This window comes from Phyllobates terribilis, unplaced genomic scaffold (genome assembly GCF_046119375.1).
Source record: "Phyllobates terribilis strain yellow unplaced genomic scaffold, ASM4611937v1 Scaffold_11__3_contigs__length_659146591, whole genome shotgun sequence".
NCBI classification, from domain to species: domain Eukaryota; kingdom Metazoa; phylum Chordata; class Amphibia; order Anura; family Dendrobatidae; genus Phyllobates; species Phyllobates terribilis.
The window spans coordinates 476114750-476141246 of NW_027362771.1; the positions used below are offsets into that span (position 1 = coordinate 476114750).

Sequence of the window (26497 nt, forward strand, 5' to 3'; positions counted from 1 at the left end):
GCGTGTCAATTCTTTCAGCTGCAGATCTGCAGTTTTTGCTGCAGATTTCACCCATACCTGCAGCAAAACACATGTCAAAAATCTGAAAAAAAAGTGGCAAAAACACCCGTTTTCTGCAGTGTTTTTCCTGCCAAGAGATACAGAAATTTCTGCACCAAATACTTAACGTGTGCATGTACCCTAACATGGGTAGTCCCATTTGGACAACAACTTTCTGTATGCCCTATAAGGGAAGGTCGTCCAAGGAGGTAGAATGCAGCGAGTCATTCTCCCCGGCTCCTCAGCGTGAACGGTCGCATGGATTACAGAGGGGGACACTTAGGTCAGTATAAGTTTTTTTTTATTTCTTATTTTTACAGTTGGACACAGCGGGAGCAGACTACTACTCTCATCATTCTCCCTTGCTCGCGCTGATCACACCTGGGGCTTGGGAACAGTGCGAACTGTACCACTGATTCCTAGACACCAGTACGTGTGCTCCTGATGCGGAACACGGTGGCACACGTATGCCACATAGGTGCACATGGACATGGATATCTCCGGTACTGGTTTTTCCAGTACCGGAAATATCCAAACGTGTGAAAGAGCCCTAACACTGCAAAAAAAGGGCAGCAGTGTTTATCTGCCCAGGTTCTAGGATGCAGCAAACCCATATAATAAAGATGGCGGGAACACAGGTGAAAAATATTGATGAGACAACCACTCACAACCTCATACTAAGCAATCACCCCCTCCATGAACTGGTAGATTGTGAGTGGCTGTCTCATCAGTATTTTGCCCCTGTGCTCCCACCATCTTTATTACATGGATTTGCTGCATCCCGATAGTGCATTACTTCTGAGACCTGTGCAGGTAAACACTGCTGCCCTTTTTTTGCTGTATTAATTAATAAGCTCAGCAGGCTACAGAACCTTCACAGCTTCTTAACAACTGGCCATTTCCCAACCCCAGTTACTGCCAGGATCCTCTTGGCCACCTGTACCCTCTGTTATATCAGTAAAGATGCTTTCAGCTTGTCTACTAATATACTTCGGCGTTTTTCTCATACAGGCATGGACAACCGGAGGTGCGTTTTTAACTACAGTCATGGCCAAAAGTTTTGAGAATGACACCAAAATTATATTTTCACATGATCTGCTGGCCTCTGGTTTTTATTAGTGTTTGTCTGATGTTTATATCACATACAGAAATATAATTGCAATCATATTATGAGTACCAATAGGTTATATTGACAGTTAGAATGAGTTAATGCAGCAAGTCAATATTTGCAGTGTTGCCCCTTCTTCTTCAAGACCTCTGTAATTCTCCCTGGCATGCTCTCAATCAACTTTTGGACCAAATCCTGACTGATAGCAGTCCATTCTTGCATAATCAATGCTTGCATTTTGCCAGAATTTGTTGGTTTTTGTTTGTCCACCCGTCTCTTGATGATTGACCACAAGTTCTCAATGGGATTAAGATCTGGGGAGTTTCCAGGCCATGGACCCAAAATCTCTATGTTTTGTTCCATGAGCCATTTAGTTATCACCTTTGCTTTATGGCAAGGTGCTCCATCATGCTGGAAAAGGCATTGTTGGGCGCCAAACTGCTCTTGGACGGTTGGGAGAAGTTGCTCTTGGAGGACATTCTGGTACCATTCTTTATTCATGGCTGTGTTTTTAGGCAAGACTGTGAGTGAGCCGATTCCCTTGGCTGAGAAGCAACCCCACACATGAATGGTTTCAGGATGCTTTACAGTTGGGATGAGACAGGACTGGTGGTAGCGCTCACCTCTTCTTCTCCGAATAAGCTGTTTTCCAGATGTCCCAAACAATCGAAAAGGGGATTCATCAGAGAAAATGACTTTGCCCCAGTCCTCAGCAGTCCACTCCCTGTACCTTTTGCAGAATATCAGTCGGTCCCTGATGTTTTTTCTGGAGAGAAGTGGCTTCTTTGCTGCCCTCCTTGAAACCAGCCCTTGCTCAAAGAGTCTCCGCCTCACAGTGCGTGCAGAAGCACTCACACCAGCCTGCTGCCATTCCTGAGCAAGCTCGGCACTGCTGGTAGTCCGATCCCGCAGCTGAAACAGTTTTAAGATACGGTCCTGGCGCTTGCTGGTCTTTCTTGGGCGCCCTGCAGCCTTTTTGACAACAATGGAAGTTCTCTCCTTGAAGTTCTTGATGATGCGATAGATTGTTGACTGAGGTGCAATCTTTGTAGCTGCGATACTCTTCCCTGTTAGGCCATTTTTGTGCAGGGCAATGATGGCAGCACGTGTTTCTTTAGAGATAACCATGGTTAACTGAAGAGAAACAATGATACCAAGAACCAGCCTCCTTTTAAAGTGTCCAGTGATGTCATTCTTACCTAATCATGACTGATTGATCGCCAGCCCTGTCCTCATCAACACCCACACCTGTGTTAATGGATCAATCACTAAAACGATGTTAGCTGCTCCTTTTAAGGCAGGACTGCAATGATGTTGAAATGTGTTTTGGGGGTTAAAGTTCATTTTCTGGGCAAATATTGACTTTGCAAGCACAGTAATTGCTGTTAAGCTGATCACTCTTTGACATTCAGGAGTATATGCAAATTGCCATTACAAAAAATGAAGCAGTAAACTTTGGAAAAATTACTATTTGTCTCATTCTCAATACTTTTGGCCATGACTGTACAGGCTCACAAAAACCCAAAGATTTGTTGATTGTGCCTTCTATGCTCCCAATGCTGTTTTGTCTTTTTTAGCTCAGTTCTGCTTGATGAGCCAAATGTAAACTCGACTGAGTGTGATTCTCCACAATTTTGTTCAGATGTATGACATACCCTTGGACGAAGACATTGAGGTCACCGAATCCACCACTCTTACAATTGTTTATTTGGAAACCACAGCTAGACAGGAAACATCGAGTTAGAGGGTTCAAAACCTGTATGCAGATAATTTTTTGACCCCTGAAGGCAGATGGTCACTGCAGTATGCTACAGTTTCCATACAAATATAATAATTGTATTTTCCTTGTATGTTTTATAATTATTTATGTTATTTTGTTATGTGATTTTTGATATTTGCTCAGTTAAGCTTTACATTATGTAATAATATCTCAAATTACACAAGAACCATTTGTCTGTTATTTCTTTACTCGAAGAATAAATTAGGCAATACACTTTTGGCAATCATTTGTTAAAAAAAGAAGCACAGGCCATATTTGGGACAATTTAAAAAAAAACACTACCTCAACATTAACAATGAAAAATAATAACCAAATAAAAAAATAAAATAATAATAATAATATACCTTGGTGGGTAGAGGGGAGAACGGGTTGGTCTGTTGGCTGAGCAGAATCTTTCAGGTGTCTGATGTGTTTTGAAATTAGAAGGCCTACCATACATAGATGACAGAGAATCTGAGTATGAAGATTGGCAGAAGGACGAAGGGTGGCATAAGAGGAACCAGAGTTTGTTGGAAGAAATGGTGCTGCCCACGATAAGAATGGCCATAATCATGGTTTGGCGCATAAATTGGTGGGTTTTGCCTGTAAGATGGCACGGGGTGGTAGCCGTGAGCGAGGCACAGGTCTTCAGCACCCTGACACGTTACATGAAAGTATGGGTTCTGGTTGGGTGTGTGGACTTGTGCTGTTGAGGGCCTTATGCCTGTGCAGGCTGCATGTAGGTGTAGGTTTGCCAGGACCAGGTGTTCTACAGTTGAGGGAGATCACCATTCAAAAATAAAGTCTTTACTGAACGGTAACTTCAAAGTCTTATAGACATTTCCTTTACAGTATAAAGCATTTTTCCACAAAGCATCCTTCCTCTGTAGTCTACTCCAGGGCTTTCAAGGCACACGGTTTCTCCCTACTTTGCCACAACCCTGTTTTAACGCCACAGTCCTGACCAGCAAGTCTCCTTACTTGCTCAGTGGTTCCGCATCCCATTTATCCCACTACTGGTGCCCTAGAATTCCCACTCGGGACCCTTCACTAGTCCCCATCTTTCAGTCCTGCCAAGGCTCGTTACCTTCTGCATTACAAGCTCCAGCTCTCTTGGCTAGGCATCCTCACCCAGGACCCATCCCCGGAAGGCCTCTTTATCTCATCAGTCACTTTCTTCAGGATCTCACTATCCATCGTCCTTCAGTCTCCTCTCACTCAGGGTCACCTTTTCTGCAGCACTGCTCACTTCACAATCCAAAGTCTTTTTCTGTTAGTGATGTGTAGGTCGTGAACGAACTGAGACAAAGAGCCAGCTCCCTGCTGTGAATGATGGGAGAGCCACTAAATTCTTCGAATAGCTCTCACTGGGCGTAAAATAGCAGTGTTCAGCGGTCCTAACTCTGGCCACCTGAGCCAAACTCCGACCACTTGTCAATTTAATTGGCTAATTGCAAGTGGGTGGAGTTTCGGCCATGGGTGGGCAAAGTTTCGGCCACATTAACGTCATCTTAAATATGTGTTCACCTATTCACCTGCTCCATTTAGGATCCCAAAGAGCCGGCTCTTTTTGGTCTTTATGTTAAATCAGATAGCACATGTCCGATTTATATGCCCATCTGAATGGGCCCTATGGCTACATTCACATGTCCATGTGCTATTTTTTTCTTGGACAGCACACTAACCATAGAGTTTCATTGTTCCATACCCACATCAGTTTAAAAAACGGATCCATGAGATTCAGATCATGCCCTGTTCTCATCTGTTTTGCGGATCCTACGTAGTCATTAAAGTCTATGGGGATAAGTATAAAATGGATGACACACGAAAGACAACCTTTGTACTTCAATTTTCCATCCAAGTTTCATCTGTTTTTAACTGATAGATTGTTACAAGTCAATAGATAACAATAAGTTCATACAGTCTCTGTGCTTCAATGGGGAAAAAAAAGCAGATGAGAACACAAAGTGAAGCAACAAGGATGCACAGAAACACTCGCATGTATGTGTGAATGTAAGGCTGCGTTCATCCATCTATGTGAGTGTTTTCATCTGAGAGAAATAGACTGTTTTCTTTTTTTCTCAGGTGTCATCCTAGTTGCTTCCATTTTTTTTCATCTGTTTTTCTTTTTCACTGAAGCAGATAGACTGAACTTTTTTTTTCAAAGTATCAGTCAAAGGACTCGTTCAGATGCAAATATTATACGGATGTGTGCTGTCAAAGTAAAAATCTGATAGCCCACTGACAATGTTACTGAATGGGTCAGTCCAGATTAGTTTTTTCCCCTCAAAAACCAAGAGTTCATATAAAAAAAAAAAAATCGCGCCACGCACTATTATCTTAAGCATCTTGGATGAGAATCACCCATTCAAGTCTATTGTAGTGCAAAGAAATCAGGTCCCACACATATCTGTATAGAATGACATTTTTACAGATACATTGCTATTAATAACCTAGGAAACTGTATTTGATCATGTACATTTTAAAATTTTGTTCTATGAAACTGGATGTCACACAGATGTAAAAAACAGACACAGACGGCACATGGATGACAATACGGATGAAAATAACTGATCAATAAGTAAAAATTGCCCCTTCAGGTACGGCCGTACCTGTCATTTGTCAGCAATTGAGTCTTTTGAGCCAAAACAGTTTACGGCACAGTTAGAGTTGCTACATTGCTCTCTACTTTCAGTTCACTGACTCAACTTCATCTCAACCACCGGAAACCCAAGTTTTTTAAGCAGAGGTTTTGTTAGCAGCAGAGAAAGAGGAATCGAGCAGAGCTGAGGGAGGAGAGCCAGAGCTGGGGCTAAGAAGGTTCCTCTTGCTCAGCCTGTCAGGGCCTAAGGTCCAGCCTGGGTGGGTGGGGTGTGCGGAGAAGGGGGTGCATGGAGGACGACATCTGGCTTCCCTTCCTGTAGAGAAGTCCTAGGGCTGGGCAGCGTATCCTGGGGACAGGCTCACCATGGAAGATGTAAGTTATCCACCAGCCTCTCTTATTAACCCATTCTTTTACATTGTCACCTGCTTCTCGAATCGCCGCTTGCTTGAATATCTTGCGGGATGGGCTTGTTAACCCTTTCCCTCCGTAGGGATGCAGGGATGCTGTAACTGTGCATCTTCTGTTACTGCAGTGGAGTCCAAAAGTCAAAAAGTAAACTTCATTTCCCACTTCACTCCCAGCGGCTATTGGTCTGAAATAAAGGGAACAGAGCATTAGAAACATTACAGCCAGCAAACAAGCAGAACCGTGATACTTTTTGTCAGTGTCATTTCTGCTGCTTGTCATATGTGATACATGACTTCCTCCTCTCTGCGGATGTGAAACAGTTAAGTAGGTGTCTTCTACCGCTGGCACCGCATAACCCTGGATATGTGCTTAAATAAAGATGCTGAGTACAAGCATTACAAGGAGCTGCCTGTGATCCCCCTCTATCAGCCACATATCCCAGCTGGAAATCTCTGCCTTTCCTTAGAAAAGCAGCGACAAGAGGGAAAATACAAACCACAGTGAGGTCACATCATTACTAATATCCGTGCTGTTGGCTATTGAGAAATGGCAGTGTAAGAGAAGATAGAAAGAAGCCGTCTCCATAGATCTGTAGTGCTGGAAGACATCATGTCCTGTTCTCCTAATGTTGGCTGCACAGAAGGGGTTTCTCCACCAGCAGCTGGGTGTCAAGCTGTTGTAGCTTCTCTCTGCTGTTCCCAGATTGTCCTCTGAATGCAGCAATGTTTTTCAGCTGATCAAAAGTTTCCATCTTCATCACTTTCACACAAACATTCCAGAAAAGCGAGGAAAGAATTTCAAATTATATACCCATTATGTGTGATAATATTATTATTGTAATTATGTTATTTATTATGCATTTCTTATATAGCGTCATCATATTCCACAGCGCTTTACAGACATTATCATCGCTGTCCCCATTGGGGGCTCACAATCTACATTCCCTATCAGTATGTCTTTGAAGTGTGGGAGGAAACACACGCAAACATGGGGAGAACATACAAACTCCTTTCAGATGTTATTGTTAGTCACAATAATAATACTAAAAATATTATTATATGTGATTGTATGTAAGTAATAAACTCCAATTTAAATAATATACATACTACTAATAATGTAAATAATAATATGTAAATAATAGTGTAAATAATAAACTGCAATTTAAATAAAATAAATACTACTAATAATGTAAATAATAATATGTAAATAATAATGTAAATAATAAACTCCAATTTAAATAATATAAATACTACTAATAATGTAAATAATAATATTTAAATAATAAACTCCAATTTAAATAATATAAATACTACTAATAATGTAAATAATAATATGTAAATAATAATGTAAATAATAAATTCCAATTTAAATAATATAAATAATAACAATATAATATGTAAATAATAATGTAAATAATAAACTCCAATTTAAAACCCAGTGCTTGCTTTAGTCTAGCATAGTAATCCCTGTACTTGTAACTTGTAGTTTCTCAATAGCTGTAGGTCCACAGGTTGGGAAGCACTGGTGTAGACGATGTCTGATGACAATAATTTAAAAAAATATATATTGTATTACCCCTGTGGAGGTGACCAATAGTAATATTTATTTATGCTCACTTATAGAGTAACCATCATATTCCACAGCGCTATACATACATCATCATCACTGTCCGCACTGGAGCTCAGAATTTAAATTCCCTATAGTTGGATGAAGATGGTGCCGATGAAAAACCGCGCTCCTCCGTGAAGACAATGTTGCCAAAGATGTATAATATTAACAGTATTTTATTTAGACAAATAAAAAGCCATAATTTCTACGCGTTTCGTGGACGCCCCGTCCACTTCCTCAGGTATATAGCTGCAGCTATATACTATTGAGAATTACTAAGATCCCAAGTGCTTGCTGCAGCCCTTCGTCACATTTTATCCATGAGTTGTGCATTATACAACTCATAAAGGTGAGCGTTTTTTCATTTTACCTTCATGGTTGTTATTGGATAACAGCGCTATTTGCGCCCCTTTCTTCACCTTTTTCAATCTAAATTCACTATCAGATGACTTTGCGTAGGTTTCCTCTAGGTACCCCGATATCCTCCCACACGCCAAACATGGGGGAACATACAGACTCCTTGCAAATGTTGTCCTTGGTGGGATTTAAATCGAATCTGTTAGCAGGTGTTTGCTATGTAATCTGAGGACAGCATGAGGTAGGGGGTTAAAACACAGAATTCAGGGATGTGCCCCTTATCAAGCTGTGTGTGGTTGTTTACTTACATTGAAGGTTTTATCACTAGGAGATTATCACTGTGATGTCTGATCTGCACACGTTATCTGCCCCCTCCTCTGATAAGCAGCTCCCTGTCAATGGACATTGCACATACAGAGCCTAGTGAGGGCGGGTTTAGCTTTCTTAGCTTTGCTGCATTGCTAAATCTAAGAACTCTGATTGTGTCACAACTGCTGCACCCAGTAATCTAAGTGATACATCGTTGGATTCAGGATCTCTTTTTCTACATTATGCTGCTCTCAGAAGAGGTAGAAAAAACTGGTGACAGATTCCCTTTAAACCCAGGACTCCTGCTTTGCCAAGAAACAGTGCTGCTCATTCTATAGCAATGTAGAATCTGCAACAAATCAGCAGAAGAAGCTGTATGTACATGCAAATTACACGCTAGATTTTACCTCTCTCTACGGATAAATTAATCAAATCTGCAGAAAGAATTGACATGTATTCGATTTAAATAAATCACACTGCTGCATCACAGACTGATTGACGCACAAAATTCTCTACAGAGTGTAGATGAGATTCACTAAAATCACATCTTCATAGCTGGTTTTGTAATATGCTGAAGATTTTCTGTTTGAAAACCTGTATGTGAAATGTTCAACAAATACTCTGTGTGCAGGTATCTTATAGTTTACTTAAATTATCTGACTTGCAATACCGAACACAGCCCATGGACAAGAGTGGTGCTGTATCTGGATACACAACGCCATTATTTTTTTTATGTATATTTAGTTAAAAATAATTGTTTTGGATTAGGACTGGGTTATCTAGTTTATGGAAATCAAACTCTTAGGACACCAAGTGGCAAAGTAACCAACAGGATTATTATCTGCAATATTTCTACATAATGAGTAAACATTGGTATTCATAGTTCTATAATATAAATCTATTGTACAGTACTTTATTAATAACTTTCTAGAAATAATAGCTAAACTGAACAAATATGATTGTGGTAAAAGGAATTAAATGCTATTAACCTGGAAATATGGGGTTAATCTGCAGGTGAATAGTGTTCTGACACCGTGCGGCGCCGGTACTGGGAGCCCCGCTCTGACCACCTTCTCATCAGTTGGGCCGGATGTCTGCCAGGAGGAATAATGTTAATTTCCTCCTGGCAGTGGGGCTCTCAGTGTGGCCGACACACAGTGTAAAATGCAATTAACCTGCAGATTAGCCCCAAATCTGAAGTTTAATAGTGTTTTTTTTACATGACAGGTTCCCTTTAAATGGTGAATTCTCCAGATGTCGTCAATATATCTTCATATTATTTTGCTATTTTAATTTTCTGTATCTTTATTGTATTGCCTACCTATTGAGACTATTATACAATGTAAGACTGCTTTCACATGGGTGTAACATGGGCACATTTTTCTCCTATATTACGGCCACAATTCTCTGTCCAATTTCTGTTGCATTGATTTGAACTAACAGTATCACATCTTTCATGTTCTATGTTCTATTGAGAAAGCAAAGCAGAAAACCCCCCTGAAAAAACACCATGCCTTGTTTTGATAAAAACACCACTAGCCACAAACACACTGTGAAAACACCAGAAACCAAACCCTGTGTATGCAGACTTTCTCATACTTTACTCTATTACTGCATACTGCAAAATAGTGGCCTAATGTGTACTGTGTGAATTTGGTATAGAAGTGGTATTTGATTTATGGCCCTTTTGAACGAGCCAATTGAATCCGTTAACTGACCGCTGATCAGCTATACAAAAGGTGGTAGTTTACTTGCCTGTTTAGATACTCTACAAGCACAGAAGAATCTTTATTATTGGCAGCACATCACATGTTTACATGGAGAGATGTGCTGCCGATAACAATAATTGCATCTGTGCAATTAGCCTACAATATATGTCAAGAGCTTTTCCCAATGTATAGTGTAACGCAGGGATATCAAACTCAAAACACACACAGGGCCAAAATGAAAAACTTGGCCAACCAGCATACAGTATAATGGGCCCCGCACAGTACTCCATACAAAATTATGGGCCCCACATAGTCCTCCATGCAAAATAATGGTCCCCACATAGTCCTCCATACAGTACAATGGACCCCACATAGTCCTCCGTACAAATTTATGGGCCCCACATATTCCTCCATACAAAATAATGGTCCCCATATAGTCCTCCATACCAAATAATGGTCCCACATAGTCCTCCATATAGTACAATGGACCCCACATAGTCCTCCATACAAAATAATGGCCCCTATATAGTCCTCCATACAAAATAATGGTCCCCACATAGTCCTCCATACAGTACAATGGACCCCACATAGTCCTCCAAGCAGTATAAGGGGCCCCACAAAGTCCTCCATACAGAATAATGGTCCCAACATAGTCCTCCATACAGTATAATGGGCCCCACATAGTTCTCCATACAGTACAATGGACCCCACATGGTCCTCCAAGTAGTATAAGGGGCCCCACAAAGTCCTCCATACAGAATAATGGGCCTTACATAGTCCTCCATACAGAATAATGGGCCCACATAGACCTCCATACAGTATAATGGCCCCACAAATTCCTCCATACAGAATAATGGGCCCCACAAAGCAGGGCCGGCTCCAGGTTTTTGTGAGCCCGGGGCGAAAGAGTCTCTGTGGGCCCCTTTAACACATACCACGCTTCATGATGCACAGATACAGCAGAGAAATATATATATAGTACAAGGCCAAAGATTTCACTTCTTACATTACATGACCGATATCTATTGTAAATTCCACAACAGCTCAGAAACCGGCGAATCGCTCCATACAGAATACTGGCCCCCATAAAATGCGCCATACAGGATACTGGCCACCATATTACGTTCTGTACAGGATACTGGCCCCCTTATAATGCTCCATACAGAATACTGGCCCCCAAATAATGCTCCATGCAGGATACTGACCCCCATATTATGCTCTGTACAGAACACTGGCCTCCTTATAATGCTCCATACAGAATACTGACCCCCAAATAATTCTCCATGCAGGATACTGGCCCCCATATTACGCTCTGTACAGGATACTGGCCCCCTTATAATGCTCCATATAGAATACTGGCCCCAAAATAATGCCCCATGCAGGATACTGGCCCCCATATTATGCTCTGTACAGGATACTGGTCCCCTTATAATGCTCCATACAGAATACTGGCCCCAAAATAATGCTCCATGCAGGCTATTCCCCCCACATAATGCCCCATGCAGTCTGTTCCCCCATATAATGCCCCATGCAGGCTGTTCCAACCACATAATGCCCCATGCAGGCTGTTCTCCCCATATAATGCCCCATGCAGGATGTCACCTCCCCCCTCCCTTATAATGCCCCATGCAGGATGTCACCCCCTTACAATGCCCCATGCTGGATGTCACCCCCCTTATAATGCCCCATGCAGGATGTCACCCCCCCCTTATAATGCCCCATGCAGGCTGTTCCCCCCACATAATGCCCCATGCAGGATGTCACCTGCTCTTATAATGCCCCATGCAGGATGTCACCCGCCCTTATAATTCCCCATGCAGGATGTCACCCCCTCTTATAATGCCCCATGCAGGATGTCTTCCCTCATTTAATGCTCCATGCAGGATGTCACCCCCCATATAATGCCCCATGCTTGATGTCAGCCCTCATATAATGCCCCATGCAGGATGTCACCCCTCATATAATGCCCCATGCAGGATGTCACCTCTCCCCCTATATAATGTCCCATGCAGGATGTCACCCCCTCTTATAATGCCCCATGCAGGATGTCACCCCTACCTTATAATGCCCCATGCAGGATGTCATCTCCCCCCCCCCCCCTTATAATGCCCCACGCCTCCATATATTAAAAAACAAAAAAACAAATACTCACCTCACTTCTCACCTGCTGCCGCTGCTCCGGACTCCTCACCCGCGCCGGCGTCTTCCTGCTCTGCGCTGTGACTACTCAGGAGAGAGCGCGGTGTAAAGATGTCACCGCGCCCTCTGACCTGTGATGTCACAGAGCAGCAGCCGCGGAAGAGACCGGAGCTGCTGCGGAGGCACGAGGAGAGGTAAGTATTGTAGTATTGTGCCGGGGCCCTGAGCAGGCGGGGGGGAGCGGGCGCTGGCACCGCACCGCTCACGGGTCTCATAGCGCGCAGGGGTCCCCGACAGTGAGTGGACCCCTCCGCCTGCTCAGGGCCCCGGCACTTGCCGGGTGCTGACGCCGGCCCTGCCACTAAGTCCTGCATACAGAATAATGGGCCCCACATAGTCCTCCATACAGTATAATGGTCCCCACATAGTCCTCCATACAGTATAATGGGCCCCACATAGTCCTCCATACAGAATAATGACCCCTCATAGGGGAGGTGGTTCTGGTGTCGCGGGCCAAATATAATCACCCTGCGGGCCAGATTTGGCCCACGGGCGAGAGTTTGACATGTGTGGTGTAACGTCATCATAGGCGATGTGATAGTATTCACCAGATGGAGTCCCAAAGTTTGTTCTTCAGCCTCCTTCGGGCCGGTATACTATTTCTTTATCTGTATAGTAAAATGCATTGGACTGCATGTTTCCTATAGGGACAGCAACTGCAAAAAACATGTACCACGCAGTACATTATATGTTTCCTTACAGCTGGTCCTTATTCTGGACGGATGCCTCGGCACCCTGAACACGCACACCTCCTGAGTGTATGCCCTCGAAAGTACGCACAGATGCAGTATGGACCGAGACTTATGTAGGCACTAAAATCATCGAACCCGACAAACTAGTGTATTGCTTGTTCTTTCTGTGATTGCCAGCCTGTCTAGATAGTTAGGAACGAGCATTCCTATGAATGCTCATCCGCTGATTATTGTCTCTTCTAAATCTGCTATAACTGAACAGAACAATAGATCAGAGAAACAAAATCAATCGCTCAAGGGGTTGCCCACAATTACACATACATGACTGCTCCATTTAATTAAAAGGAGTAGAGCATCAATACCAGAGACCACAGATTTTAGAAGAATCATTTACAAACATTATAAAGCCAATGTATCATCTATATTATTTTGTAATAATTAAAACCACATAATGATACATATACTGTATCATTTCGAAATTTGTTTTTATTTTATGAATGTACATTATTTAATTTTATTTTCTGTACATAATTATGGGGGTGGACACACTGCCTGTTGATTACATTTAGAGATATTCTTTACAGCAGCCACATGGACTATAGAGAAAAAAGGGAGATGGGGTTGCAAATAGCCTTACATGTGTGGTTATGCACAATTACCCTTTATATCCAAATTGCTAAGGGGTTCCTTGTGATGCACTTATAGCAGTGCCAGTTACATATATTGGTAGTATTTTCCATCTATTGGTACCTACTAGGTCTTTTTCCACAGAATATAATTGTGGTTCTATATATGTGTTACTTGAGTCTTCTTGGCACTTTATCTAATGCTATTCTGGGTCTCACCTTTTGTATTTGCGAACTTTGAATTGCATGTTACATATCTTGGGGCTATATATTTATTATATATGGTTATTTATGATATTTGTCTGGCGGGGGACATTCTATATACCATGTTTATGGCTTTTTTAATGATTTTAAGATTGTTTGTCTTTGTTCAATAAACTTTTTGAAATTATCATTATAGGAGGTGTGCTCTCCCTATGTAGTGCCTTTTTCTCCTTATATGAACATGGACTACAGATAGCATTCCAAATACACTGGAATGTAAAAGTTTGGGCACTCCTGGTCAAAATTACTGTTATTGTGAACAGTTAAGCAAGTTAAAGATGAAATGATCTCTAAAAGGCCTACAGTTAAATATGACACATTTCCTGTGTATTTTAGGCAAAAAAAATATATTTTCATCGTTTACATTTTAAAAATTACAAAAATGAAAATGGGCTAATGCAAAAGTTTTGCCACCCTGCATGGTTAGTACCTAGTAGCCCCCCTTTTGAAAGTATTACAGCTTGTAAACACTTTTTCTAATCAGCCAAGAGTCTTTCAGTTCTTGTTTGAGAGATTTTCATCCATTTTTCCTTGGAAAATTCGTCCCGTTCGATGAGATTCCTGGGTCGTCTTGCATGCACTGCTATTTTGAGGTCTAGCCACAGATTTTCAATGATCGGATCTGGGGACTGTAAGGGCCATTGTAAAACCTTCAGCTTGCGCCTTTTGAGGTAGTCTATTGTGGATTTTGACGTGCGTTTAGGATCATTATCCACTTGTAGAAGCCATCCCCTTTTCAACTTCAGCTTTTTTACCTATGGTGTTATGTTTGCCTCAAGAATTTGTTGAAATTTCATTGAATCCATTCTTCCCTCTACCCATGCAATGTACCTTGTGTCATTGGCTGCAACGCAACCCCAAAGCATGATTGATCCACCCCCATGCTTAATGGTTGGCGACATGTTCTTTTCCTGAGATTCTGTGCCCCTATTTCTCCACATATACCTTTGATCATTGTGGCCAAAGAGTTCTATTTTAACCTCATCGGTCCACAGGACTTCTTTCCAAAATGCATCAGGCTTGTTTAGATGTTCTTTTGCATACTTCTGATGCTGAATTTTATGGTGAGGAGGCAGGAGAGGTTTTCTTATGATGACTCTTCCATGAAGGCCATATTTGTGCAGGTGTCTCTGAAAAGTAGAACAATGTACCACAACTCCAGAGTCTGCTAAATCTTTCTGAAGGTCTTTTGCAGTCAAGCGGGGGTTCTGATTTGCCTCTCTAGAAATCCTACAAGCAGCTCTCACTGAAATTTTACTTCGTCTTCCTGACCTTATCTTGACCTCCACTGTTCCTGTTAACTGCCATTTCTTAATTACATTTGGAACTGAGGAAAGGGCAACGTGATGAAAATGCTTTGCTATCTTCTTATAGCCTCCTCGTACTTTGTGGGCCTCCACCATTTTCACTTTCAGAGTGATAGGCAGGTGCTTAGAAGAACCCATGGCTTCTGTTTTTGGCACAAGGTTAAAGGAGGCTCTGTTTTTATAAAAGTGGGAAATTTGCATCACCTGGCCTTTCCTAACGATGATAGTGAACATACCATAAGGGTATGTGCCCACGATGCAGAAATTCTCCAGATTTTTCCTGAGCCTTTCTGCATCTCCCTGGCAGAAAAAACACATGCGGATTGTACATGCGGATTGTACATGCGTTTTTCCTGCCAGGGACATGCGGATGTGAAGCGTTCTTCACATTCATTTCCACATGCGGGTTGACAAGCGCTTTCCAAGCGATTTTAGCATCACTTGGAAAGTGCTTGACAACTTGGTCACACTATATAAAGCCATGCAAACGCCATGGATTTATATAGTGTGACCGAAAGAATGGTAAAAAGTAAAAAATAAATATTATACTTACCTTCCGATGGCCCCTGGTGCCCTTGTCTCGGCTTGCCAGCAGCTCGCGGTAGACTGAAAGACCTGCCGACGTCAGCGGTCACGTGACCCGTCACATGACTAAATGACGTCACCGCAGGTCCTTTTAGTCTACCGCGAGCTGCCAGCAAGCCGAGACAAGGACACCGGGGGCCATCAGATGGTAAGTATAATATTTATTTTTATTTTATTCTTTTTTTTACAGGTACTATGGTACCCGGGTCCGGAGGAGAGTCTCCTCTTCTTAAAACCCGGGTACCATCTGCACATTGAAATGCATGGAATCCGCATGTACAGATTCAGTGATGCGGATGACATGCGTTCCAATGCAAGTCAATGGCGGCGAAAACGCAGCGCTTCTGCAAAATAATTGGTAGTGCTGCGGATTTTTCCGCAATGATAATCCGCAGCGGAAATTTCTGCAGCATGTGCACAGTGTTAGAGCCCTCCTGTTTTTTTTTTTCCGTCTTGTGTTTTGCGGTCACATGACCATCTGCCTATATATTCCAGCTCCGCCCTTTTGGCTGTGCTAGACTTCAGTGTTGTTTTACTGATTCTCTAGCCAGGTGCTTCTGTGCCTATCTCTGTCAGTTGCTTGGTCCTTCTGGGACCTCTAGTACCTTTTTGTTCAGTTTATCTTTTTGTTTTCTGCAACAACCTTCTCTGTTCAGGAGGTGTCCCATTTTTGTTCCAGTCCTTAGTTCTTTTAGGGACCTTTTCCTTTATGCTATAGGTCTTCGTTCAGACTAGCCAAGGACTAAGGCGGGTCTGTTCGCAAGGAACAGGCAGCCCGCTACATCATAGGGATTCATCTTAGTCTTACCGTAGGGATAGCTTTCCCCTTTCTTTCCTTAGTACTTGTTGCAGATCATAACACACAGCACATTGGGATTATCATTGGGGAATATGGCAGACCTTCTAAACTTCTACCAAGCGTTTTAAGCGTTTCTGCAGCGGAATTGCCGCTGCGGAAACGCTTAAAAAACACATAGTAGGCACACAGCCTAACTCTAACAGGCTAATTAAGGTCTGAAACCTTGGTCAAAGTTATCTGAGCACACACATCTCCAAGGTTGCCCAAACTTTTGCATTGGCCCATTTCCCTTTTTGTCATTTTTAAAATGAAAAAAATTACAATATATTTTTTTTGCCTAAAATACAAAGGAAATGTGTCATCTTTAACTTTATGCCTTTTAGAGATAATTTAATATTCAACTTAACAGTAATTTTGACCAGAGGTGCCCAAACTTTTACATGCCACTGTATCTAGAACCGATAATATACAGGACCTTTCAAAAATTTTAAACAGGTATGGAAAAAAATGCTGCAAAGTGAGCATGCTTTAAAAATAAAAGTGTTAATATTTTGGTTTTATGAATTAACAAAATGCAAAGTGAGTGAACAAAAGAGAAATCCAAATCAAATCAATATTTGGTGTAACAACCTTTTGCCTTCAAAACTGCAACAATTCTTCTAGGTACACATGCATGCTTATAGGTATATGAGTAACCAATTATACCAAACTGCAACAAGACACAAGGTAGTTATACTGCATCAGCACTGTACAATTCAAGTTTTTTTTTTTTAAAGAAGCACAAAGTAATGCGCAATGCTGACAGCCATAGATGCAATGGTTGGCAAAGGAAGCATAGTATCGCAGACGAAAAACACGTCATACTTGCTCACCTGCGAAATTGAAAGATGTCCTGCGACTCAACTATGCACAAAAACATAGAAACTAGGATTCAGAAAAAGGTCAGTAGGTGCTCTGGACTAATGTGGCATAATGTAAAATATTTGGCTGCAAGAGAAGGCCATTTGTTCACCGAAATGTTGGAGAGCGCTAAGTGTCTACAGCCAACAGTGAAGCATGGTGGAGGTTTGTTGCAAATTTAGAGCTTCATTTCAGCAAATAGAGTTGTGTATTTGGTCAGGATTAATAGTTTCCTTAAAGGGGTATTCCCATCTCCAAGATCATATCCCAATATGGAGTAGGTGTAATAATAATAATAATATTAGCAAATACCTCCAATTAGAAATGTAGTATAGTTCTTCTGATACGCTATGTTGTAGGGCATTGCAGTAGCTTAGGTATCCATGGTTATGACCACTTAATAACTAACTAACTGTCACTATATGACATAGCAAATAAGAACTATATGACATTTCTAATTGGAGGTATTTAATGGGACCAAACATGAGAAATGAGAAGGGATTGTCCAAGTAGTGGACAACTCCTTTAAAGCATTTTTACTTTGCAGCACTTTTTTCACACCTGGATAAAACTTTTGCATAGTAATGTAGGTCATGAAAAGATGACCCAGGGTCAACGTGACTTTATTTATAGTCATCCTATATGAAGACACTTGTATTTTTATTGTCACATATCAACAGAACTTTTCCAAAAGCATATACAGTCTTTGGTCTCTCCACCATTACTGGTGTGCCTGAGCTTGTATTGCCACGAACACATCACTGGACTTGCAATACACTGTCAGTTTATACTTCAGGCCCTGCCTACCTCTTAGCACCACTTCCCCGATTCTGTCTGCGATGCTCACTCTCACACCGGTATTTGCAACTGCTTTTTGTATCAGTCGCTCTCTGCACTTCAGGCCCTCACCACATATTGCCAGCTTGCACATCTGGACAGCCCCTCTTGCAGGTGCACTCTGGCACTCATCCTTACAATCAGGACCACATCCACCACATCCACAATCAGACACTATATTCTTCATCTCTTTTACACACCGACGGTCTGTTATGCCGAGGTCACTCACAGAGGCAATGTACCCTCTGTAACCTGGTGCAATATACATATCAATATTTCAATGTTTTTACTACTCCTCTGCCAGAAACTACTCATTAACATGGCTCTTGCTTACTACACCTTACTATACAGACCTTCTGCAACCGACTCTTGATGGAGCCCCCCTAAATTGCCTCACTGTCTGCCCAGCCTCCCACAGTCACTTGGACAACAAACGTGAACTCATAAACTGCAGCAGCATGAGCATAATGCAGCACTCTTTACAGGCCCATAGCACATGCAATGCAATGCTAGAAATAAACAGCCAGTTAACACATAGATACCTGCACTGAACATAAGTCATCTGAGAGCTGGACAAACACAAATCTCAGAGGTCAATATCTTCCCCCTGGCAGTGCTGTGGTCCAGCATCAAAACACAATGGGACATAGAAACAAAAAATGCAAAAGACCAATGCAAAACCAAAGGGCAACACACCCAACACAACAACAACAGTCAAACTGGCAAGAGTTCTGCTCACTTGAAAAACTACAAATATCAAACACTGGCATGATCTTGCGAGGTGTCAGAGGTTCTTTTTCTATAAAGTGACCCCGAATGAATTTGCGCTATATGTCCAGCATAAGGCTACGGTCACATTATCAGTATTCGGTTGGTTTTTTACATCAGTATTTGTAAGCCAAAACCAGGAGTGGGTGAATAATACAGAAATGGTGACGAGTTTCTATTATACTTTTCCTCTGATTGTTCCACTCCTGGTTTTGGCTTACACATACTGATGTAAAATACTGACCAGATACTGATAGTGTGACCGTAGCCTTATTGTAATGCTTCCATACACGTGAGACAGAGCAAGGCAGTGACTGCAACCTGATACTTTCAGGTCTTGTAGAGCTTAAAGGGGTATTCACATCTCCAAGATGCTATCCCAATATGTAGTAAGTGTAATAATAATATAATAATAATATTAGCAAATACCTCAAATTAGAAATGTAGTATAGTTTTTCTGATTCGCTATGTCTCTCTCCTCATGTGCAGGAATTGCAGAACCTTAGGTATCCATGGTTATGACCACTGATATAGTGAAAGTTAGTTAGCTAGTTGCTAGTGGTTGTAACCATGGATACCTAAGGTCCTGCAGTTCCTGTACATGAGGAAAAAGACATAGCGAATCATCAGAAAAACTATACTACATTTCTAATTGCTAATATTATTATTATAATTTCTACATATTGGGATAGGATCTTTGAGATGGGAATACCCCTTTAAAGTCTTTGGGTATGTGCACATGACACCTTTTAGATGCCGGTGTTTTTGCAGCAGAAGATGTTTCAGGAAAATGCCAGTGTTGTTTTTCCTGAAGCATCTTCTTTTGTGTTAATTTTGCAGTTGTCATAATGCCAACGTTTTTGTTGTTTGTTTTTTTTCTTATTTAATATATCTGTAAGACAGTGTCCGCCTGAAGAATGGTTAGGTCACTGGTTAAAAGAAGTTACAAAAGATGTAACATATGTAGAGCAAGTCATTTTGACATTGCTTTGCACATGTTAATTTTTTTGCTTTTAGAGAGATTTTTCAGGTGGATTTCAGGCAGAATCTGCTTGAGAAAGATGTTGTGTGCACATACCCTTAGTATGCCATGACGGACAGTAGTAACTTGGGCTTTTTATATCTTAGTGAGTGCAATACACACAAATCACATATTAACTCTCATATTAATTTTCTCTCATATATATATATATTATACTCACAAGTTGCAAATATAAATAAGTGAATGAAAAAGTCATGGGCCTGGATTTGCTCATTCTTTAAAGGGAACCTGTCACCAGGTTTTTACAAACACATCTGAGAGCAGAAATCCTGATTCCAGTGATATATAACATACTGGGCTGCTTGCTGTAGTTCTGATAAAAATCAGTTTTATCTGCTACAGATCTTCCAGTTCTCTAAATGCTGATCTCTGTCTAACTCCGCCCCATCAATAATTAACAGCTTCTTGTGTACACTGTGCATAGGCAGAAAATTGCCAATCAGTGGTGGGGGTGGGTTATATAGCTCACATGAATATGGAGAACTGCAGGGCCGACGCTGTTCCAAGAGGGAGGGCACTCGCTCTCCTGGAGCTCATGTGAGGTTGTTACGTCACATGAGCCCTGCGCCCAATCAGCCCCGGCTTCACTGTCTCCACCTTCAGACGTATCGAACATCAACAGGCATAGGCGGATTATAATGAGGGCAATCTGGGCTACTGCCCGGGGCTCCTTGGAGCCCATGGCCAGATTGCCCTCATTATAATATGTGGGCACCAATGCGGCACATACCGGCAGACAGAGGCGGTGGGGGCCCGGACCGCTCCCCCAGCAGCTGCGCACGGCCGCTGCTTCTTTTTCGGCCGGGCCAGCACTGCACCTGTTAACTTCCCTGTGTGCTTGTGCTGGCCCACCCACGTCACAGCTAGGAGACAAGGCCCTGTGCGGGGCCGTTTCTGCTAGCATGACGTCACGCAGTGTGCGCCCTGCACTGCTGCACCAGAGAGGAGCTGGACGACTGGAGCTGAGCCGGGGGATGGTGAGTGAGTGTGTGATTGAGTGTGTGATTGTGTGTGTGAGTGTGTGTGTGATTGAGTGTGTGATTGAGTGTGTGTGTGTTGAGTGTGTGTGTATGTGCAGGCTGATATCATTGTGTGATGTCTGTTTATATGTATTTTTGTGTTTCAAATGTGTTGCGTGTATGTATATGTCTCTAGATGTTTGTGTGTGTGCGTGACTGCATAAGGCCTCCCGCTGTCTCTGGGGGGGGCGGCGTGCGGCCTCCCGCTGTATCTGGGAGGGCGCCGTGCGGCCTCCCGCTGTATCTGGTGGGCACCGTGCGGCCTCCCGCTGTGTATAGATGGCTATGTGCTGCCTCCCGCTGTGTATAGGTGGCTACTTGCGGCCTCCCGCTGTGTATAGATGGCTACGAGCGGCCTCCTGCTGTGTATAGATGGCGCCGTGTGGCCTCCTGCTGTGTATAGATGGCTACGTGCGGCCTCCCACTGTGTATAGATGGAGCCGTGCGGCCTCCCGCTGTGTATAGATGGCTACGTGAGGCCTTATGCTGTGTATAGATGGCACCATGCGGCCTCCTGCTGTGTATAGATGGCTACGTGCGGCCTCCCGCTGTGTATAGATGGCTATGTGCAGCCTCCTGCTGTGTATAGGATTATGTGGCAGCTCATATTGTGTGTAGGGTCTCATACTGTATATAGGGGATGTCAGCATACTTAATTGTGCTCAATATTAAGTCATACAATTAATGTAAAAAAATTATTATAATTAATTTATTAATATTGTGCCAAATTAATTTCACGTGAACTATCACATGATCTATCACAGGGGATCATGTGACATGCCACGTGATACATCAGGTGTGTGTGTGGGGGGGGTGCCCGTGCCTTCTAAACTGCCCGGGGCCCTTGCTACTCTTAATCCACCCCTGCCAACAGGAAATCAGGGCTGCTCTCTGACTTCCTGTTGATATTCAATACGTCCGAAGGTGGAGACAGTGAAGCCGGGGCTGATTGAGCGCAGGGCTCATGTGATGTAACAACCTCACGATAGCCCCGGTGTAACAGGCAAATTAACCCCTGTCCAGTTTGAACTCGGGTATAGTTTGGCCCAGGTCAGAGTATACCCCGGAGGATAAACTGTCCTAAGCCAAACTATACCTGGTGGTGTAAAACAGACTAGGCCAAACTATACCCCTCCAGGCTACGATATACCCCTCTATTTTATGAGCCCTTGTAAATGAGATTTTAGATGCCATTTTTTAATAACTTAAAACTGACTTACACGTAGTGGGAAGGTATTTGTGTTAATCACATGATGTAGATTGGTATTACAATACAATGTGACTGGTAAAACTCATTACATGTGAGATTACACTGTTGTCCATTAAGATAAGTGCTTTTACCTTAAGCAATTGTAACTTGATCTTATCACTTCACTGGTTTTCTCACCCTGTCTCTGATTGGTTGAAAAGTCTGCAGACCTCTTTCTATCACACTCAGACACACAGCTGCTTTTAATGTGTAACTACTGAGAAGTGCGGTAGGATTCTTTACCTTATTATATCTTTGTGGAAGTCTAACATTTTTACTGATGTTAAGTTTTTCTGGTTTAAGTAATAAAAGACTATGTGTTTAGAACTTTAAGATTTAAGTCAGTTGTCTTCTCACATAACTTACCTGACAAACCTGAACCCCAATAACATGTTGAAAAATTAAGTAATTATTGTGTATATCACTCAACCCTGCTGATATCAAGGGGGCTATAATCTTGCATGAAGGGCTATGAAATAGCCTAGGCCAATTTATACCCCGGAGTATAAATTGGCCTAGGCTATAATATACCCAGGGTATAATCAAGCCTAGGCCGCTTTAACTACGGGTATAGTGTGGATTCGGGATATACTATGGCCTGTTACACCGGGAGAGCGAGTGCCAACACTGCTGGAACAGCGCCGGCATCCGGGGGAGTGAGTGTTTTTATTTTAATGGTGGGAAAAAACTCAGATTGAGAAGGGGCTAATGTGGTGGATATCTGTGAGCCATACATCATAGATCCTCAAGTGACATAAGGCTTCCAAGCCACTCGTTTGGGGATCCCTGCTTTTGGTTTTCAAAAACTCCTGTTGGGAGAAGAAAAAGTTCTTTGAAGCATCTCCTGATTGAAAAGGCTACAAACGAGGCATTGTCCAATCAGCTGCAAAAAACACTTCCGGAAACTAAAAACTTCTCAAAACACTCCCCAAACAAGGAGTTTCCTGAAGTAGCTTCCAATAAAAAACGTGTGTTTTTTGACGACTGCAAGAGTGTGATAAATACCCTAAAGACACCATTTAACTTTGAATAATGGTTGAGAATCTGCCGGTATCGACACGTTCGTCGACACAGTTTAATGTGTAGGGCAACCCCAGATAACTGAGTCGGGGAAGTTAAGGATCCAGCAACTGCTTTCGGACTACTGATCCTTTGGTTCTCCCATAGATAAGCTGCCACCAGACATGTCTGGCAGTGACTTTCTCATGGAGAACACAGAGGCGCTGTGCCGTTGATGCACTCCTGTGTATGGGAGAGCCGGCTGAACCATTGTTCCACCAAGAGCCATCTAACGTGTATGGTGGGCTTAAAGGGAATCTGTCACATGTTTTTGCTATCTAATCTGAGATCAGTATAATGTAGGGGCAGTGACCCTGATTCATTTACTGATCTGCCTAGAGTTTTTTTCATACAATTATTGTTTTATCAGCAGTAGATTATTACTAGACGACTAGAAACCTGCTGCCACGTAGTCCAACAATGCCCCCACCACTGATTGGCAGCTTTCTATGTACACTGTGCATAGGCAGAAAGCTGCCAATCAGTGGTGTGGGTGGGGTTATACAGAGCTCGTCATTCAGAGAACTGGTAGATCTGCAGCAGAGAAAACTGTGATTTTATTATAACTACTGCAAGCAGCCCATCCCATCGCTGGAATCAGGGTTTCTGCAACTACATCCTGCTGTTCTCAGATTGCATAACAAAAACCTGATGACAGATTCCCTATAATGCTTCATGCTCTCCAAGACCTTACAAGGTTTAGGATTGTGTATTAAATCAGTTACTCAAGATATTTAGCAAAGTTAACTCATAGAAACAACCTTTTTACTTGTATCTCTTTCCTTTTTGCTTTCTGCCACTTTTTAAATAAGAGGCAAATCCAGTCTCTTTTAAAGCCTATTTATGATATTTCTTAGCATTTAGTAATTTCCTCTACACTTTAGTTAAGCAACATGTAAGAAGTCACTGGTGACTCAGCTAGCGGAACTGAGCTGTACTCATACCGCAACTCAACAGCAAAAATAGCACTATCCCACCCAATGTAGCACCCAACTTATACATGTATGCTGTCTTTATATACATACAGTGGGTATGGAAAGTATACAGACCCCTTTAAATTTTTCACTCTGTTTCATTTCAGCCATTTGGTAAATTCTAAGAAGTTCAGTTTTTTTTCTCATTAAAGTACACTCAGCACCCCATCTTGACTGAAAAAAAACAGAAATGTAGAATTTTTGCAAATTTATTATAAAAGAAAAACTGAAATATCACATGGTCATAAGTATTCAGACCCTTTGCTCAGACACTCATATTTAAGTCACATGCCGTCCATTTCCTTGTGATCCTCCTTGAGATGGTTCTACTCCTTCATTGGAGTCCAGCTGTGTTTAATTAAACTGATAATACTTGATTTGGAAAGGCACACACCTGTCTATATAAGACCTCACAGCTCACAGTGCATGTCAGACCAAATGAGAATCATGAGCTCAAAGGAACTGCCCAAGGAGCACAGAGACAGAATTATGGCAAGGCACAGATCTGGCCAAGGTTACAAAAGAATTTATGCATTACTCAAGGTTCCTAAGAGCACAGTGGCCTCCATAATCCTTAAATGGAAGAAGTTTGGGACCACCAGAAGTCTTCCTAGACCTGGCCGTCCAGCCAAACTGAGCAATCGTGGGAGAAGAGCCTTGGTGAGAGAGGTAAAGAACAATCCCAAGATCACTGTGGCTGAGCTCCAGAGATGTAGTAGGGAGATGGGACAAAGTTCCACAAAGTCAACTATCACTGCAGCCCTCCACCAGTCGGGCCTTTATGGCAGAGTGGCCCAACGGAAGCGTCTCCTCAGTGCAAGACATATGAAAGCCCGCATACAGTTTGCTCAAAAACACATGAAGGTCTCCCAGACTACGAGAAATAAGATTCTCTGGTCTGATGAGACGAAGATAGAACTTTTTGGTGATAATTCTAAGTGGTATGTGTTGAGAAAACCAGGCACTGCTCATCACCTGCCCAATACAATCCCAACAATGAAACATGGTGGTGGCAGCATCATGCTATGGGGGTGTTTTTCAGCTGCAGGGACAGGACAACTGGTTGCAATTGAAGGAAACATGAATGCCGCCAGGTACAGAGATATCCTGGATGGAAACCTCTTCCAGAGTGCTCTGGACCTCAGACTGGGCTGAAGGTTCACCTTCTAACAATACAATGACCCTAAGCACACAGCTAAAATAACAAAGGAGTGGCTTCAGAACAACTCTGTGACCATTCTTGACTGGCCCTGACCTAAACCCAATTGAGCATCTCTGGAGAGACCTGAAAATGGCTGTCCACCAACGTTCACCATCCAACCTGACGGAACTGGAGAGGATCTGCAAGGAAGAATGGCAGAGGATCCCCAAATCCAGGTGTGAAAAACTTGTTGTATCATTCCCAAGAAGACTCATGGCTGTACTAGCTCAAAAGGGTGCTTCTACTCATTACTGAGCAAAGGGTCTGAATACTTATGACCATGTGATATTTCAGTTTTTCTTTTTTAATAAATTTGCAAAAATTTCTACATTTCTGTTTTTTCAGTCAAGATGGGATGCAGAGTGTACATTAATGAGAAAAAAAATGAACTTTTTAGAATTTACCAAATGGCTGCAATGAAACAAAGAGTGAAAAATTTAAAGGGTTCTGAATACTTTCTGTACCCACTGTATATACACTGCTCAAAAAAATAAAGGGAACACTTAAGCAACAGAATATAACTCCAAGTAAATCAAACGTCTGTGAAATCAAACTGTCCACTTAGGAAGCAACACTGATTGACAATCAATATCACATGCTGTTGTGCAAATGGAATAGACAATAGATGGAAATTATTGGCAATTATCAAGACACCATCAATAAAGGAGTGGTTCTGCAGGTGGGGACCACAGACCACATCTCAGTACCAATGCTTTCTGGCTGATGTTTTGGTCACTTTTGAATGTTAGTTGTGCTTTCACACTCGTGGTAGCATGAGACGGACTCTACAACCCACAGAAGTTGCTCAGATAGTACAGCTCATCCAGGATGGCATATCAATGCGAGCTGTGGCAAGAAGGTTTGCTGTTTCTGTCAGCGTAGTGTCCAGAGGCTGGAGGCGCTACCAGGAGACAGGCCAGTACACCAGGAGATGTGAAGAGGGCCGTAGGAGGGCAACAACCCAGCAGCAGGACCGCTACCTCTGCCTTTGTGCAAGAAGGAACAGGAGGAGCACTGCCAGAGCCCTGCAAAATGACCTCCAGCAGGCCACAAATGTGCATGTGTCTGCACAAA

At 42.4% G+C, this 26497-nt stretch overlaps 1 protein-coding gene across 2 annotated transcripts in view; it reads left to right on the plus strand.

Annotated features, from left to right (window-relative positions):
- Positions 1-26497, plus strand: part of PLEKHO2 (pleckstrin homology domain containing O2) — a 149203-nt gene that overhangs the window by 48558 nt on the left and 74148 nt on the right. Inside the window, exon 1 of one of the 2 annotated variants that reach the window (XM_073653392.1) lies at positions 5670-5883. The exons of the other annotated variant lie outside the window; for it this stretch is intronic. Coding sequence (XP_073509493.1) covers positions 5875-5883 — 9 coding nt within the window. The 5' untranslated portion in view covers positions 5670-5874. Of the gene's footprint in view, positions 1-5669; positions 5884-26497 lie in introns of those variants that run through there. 2 annotated transcript variants of the gene reach the window in all.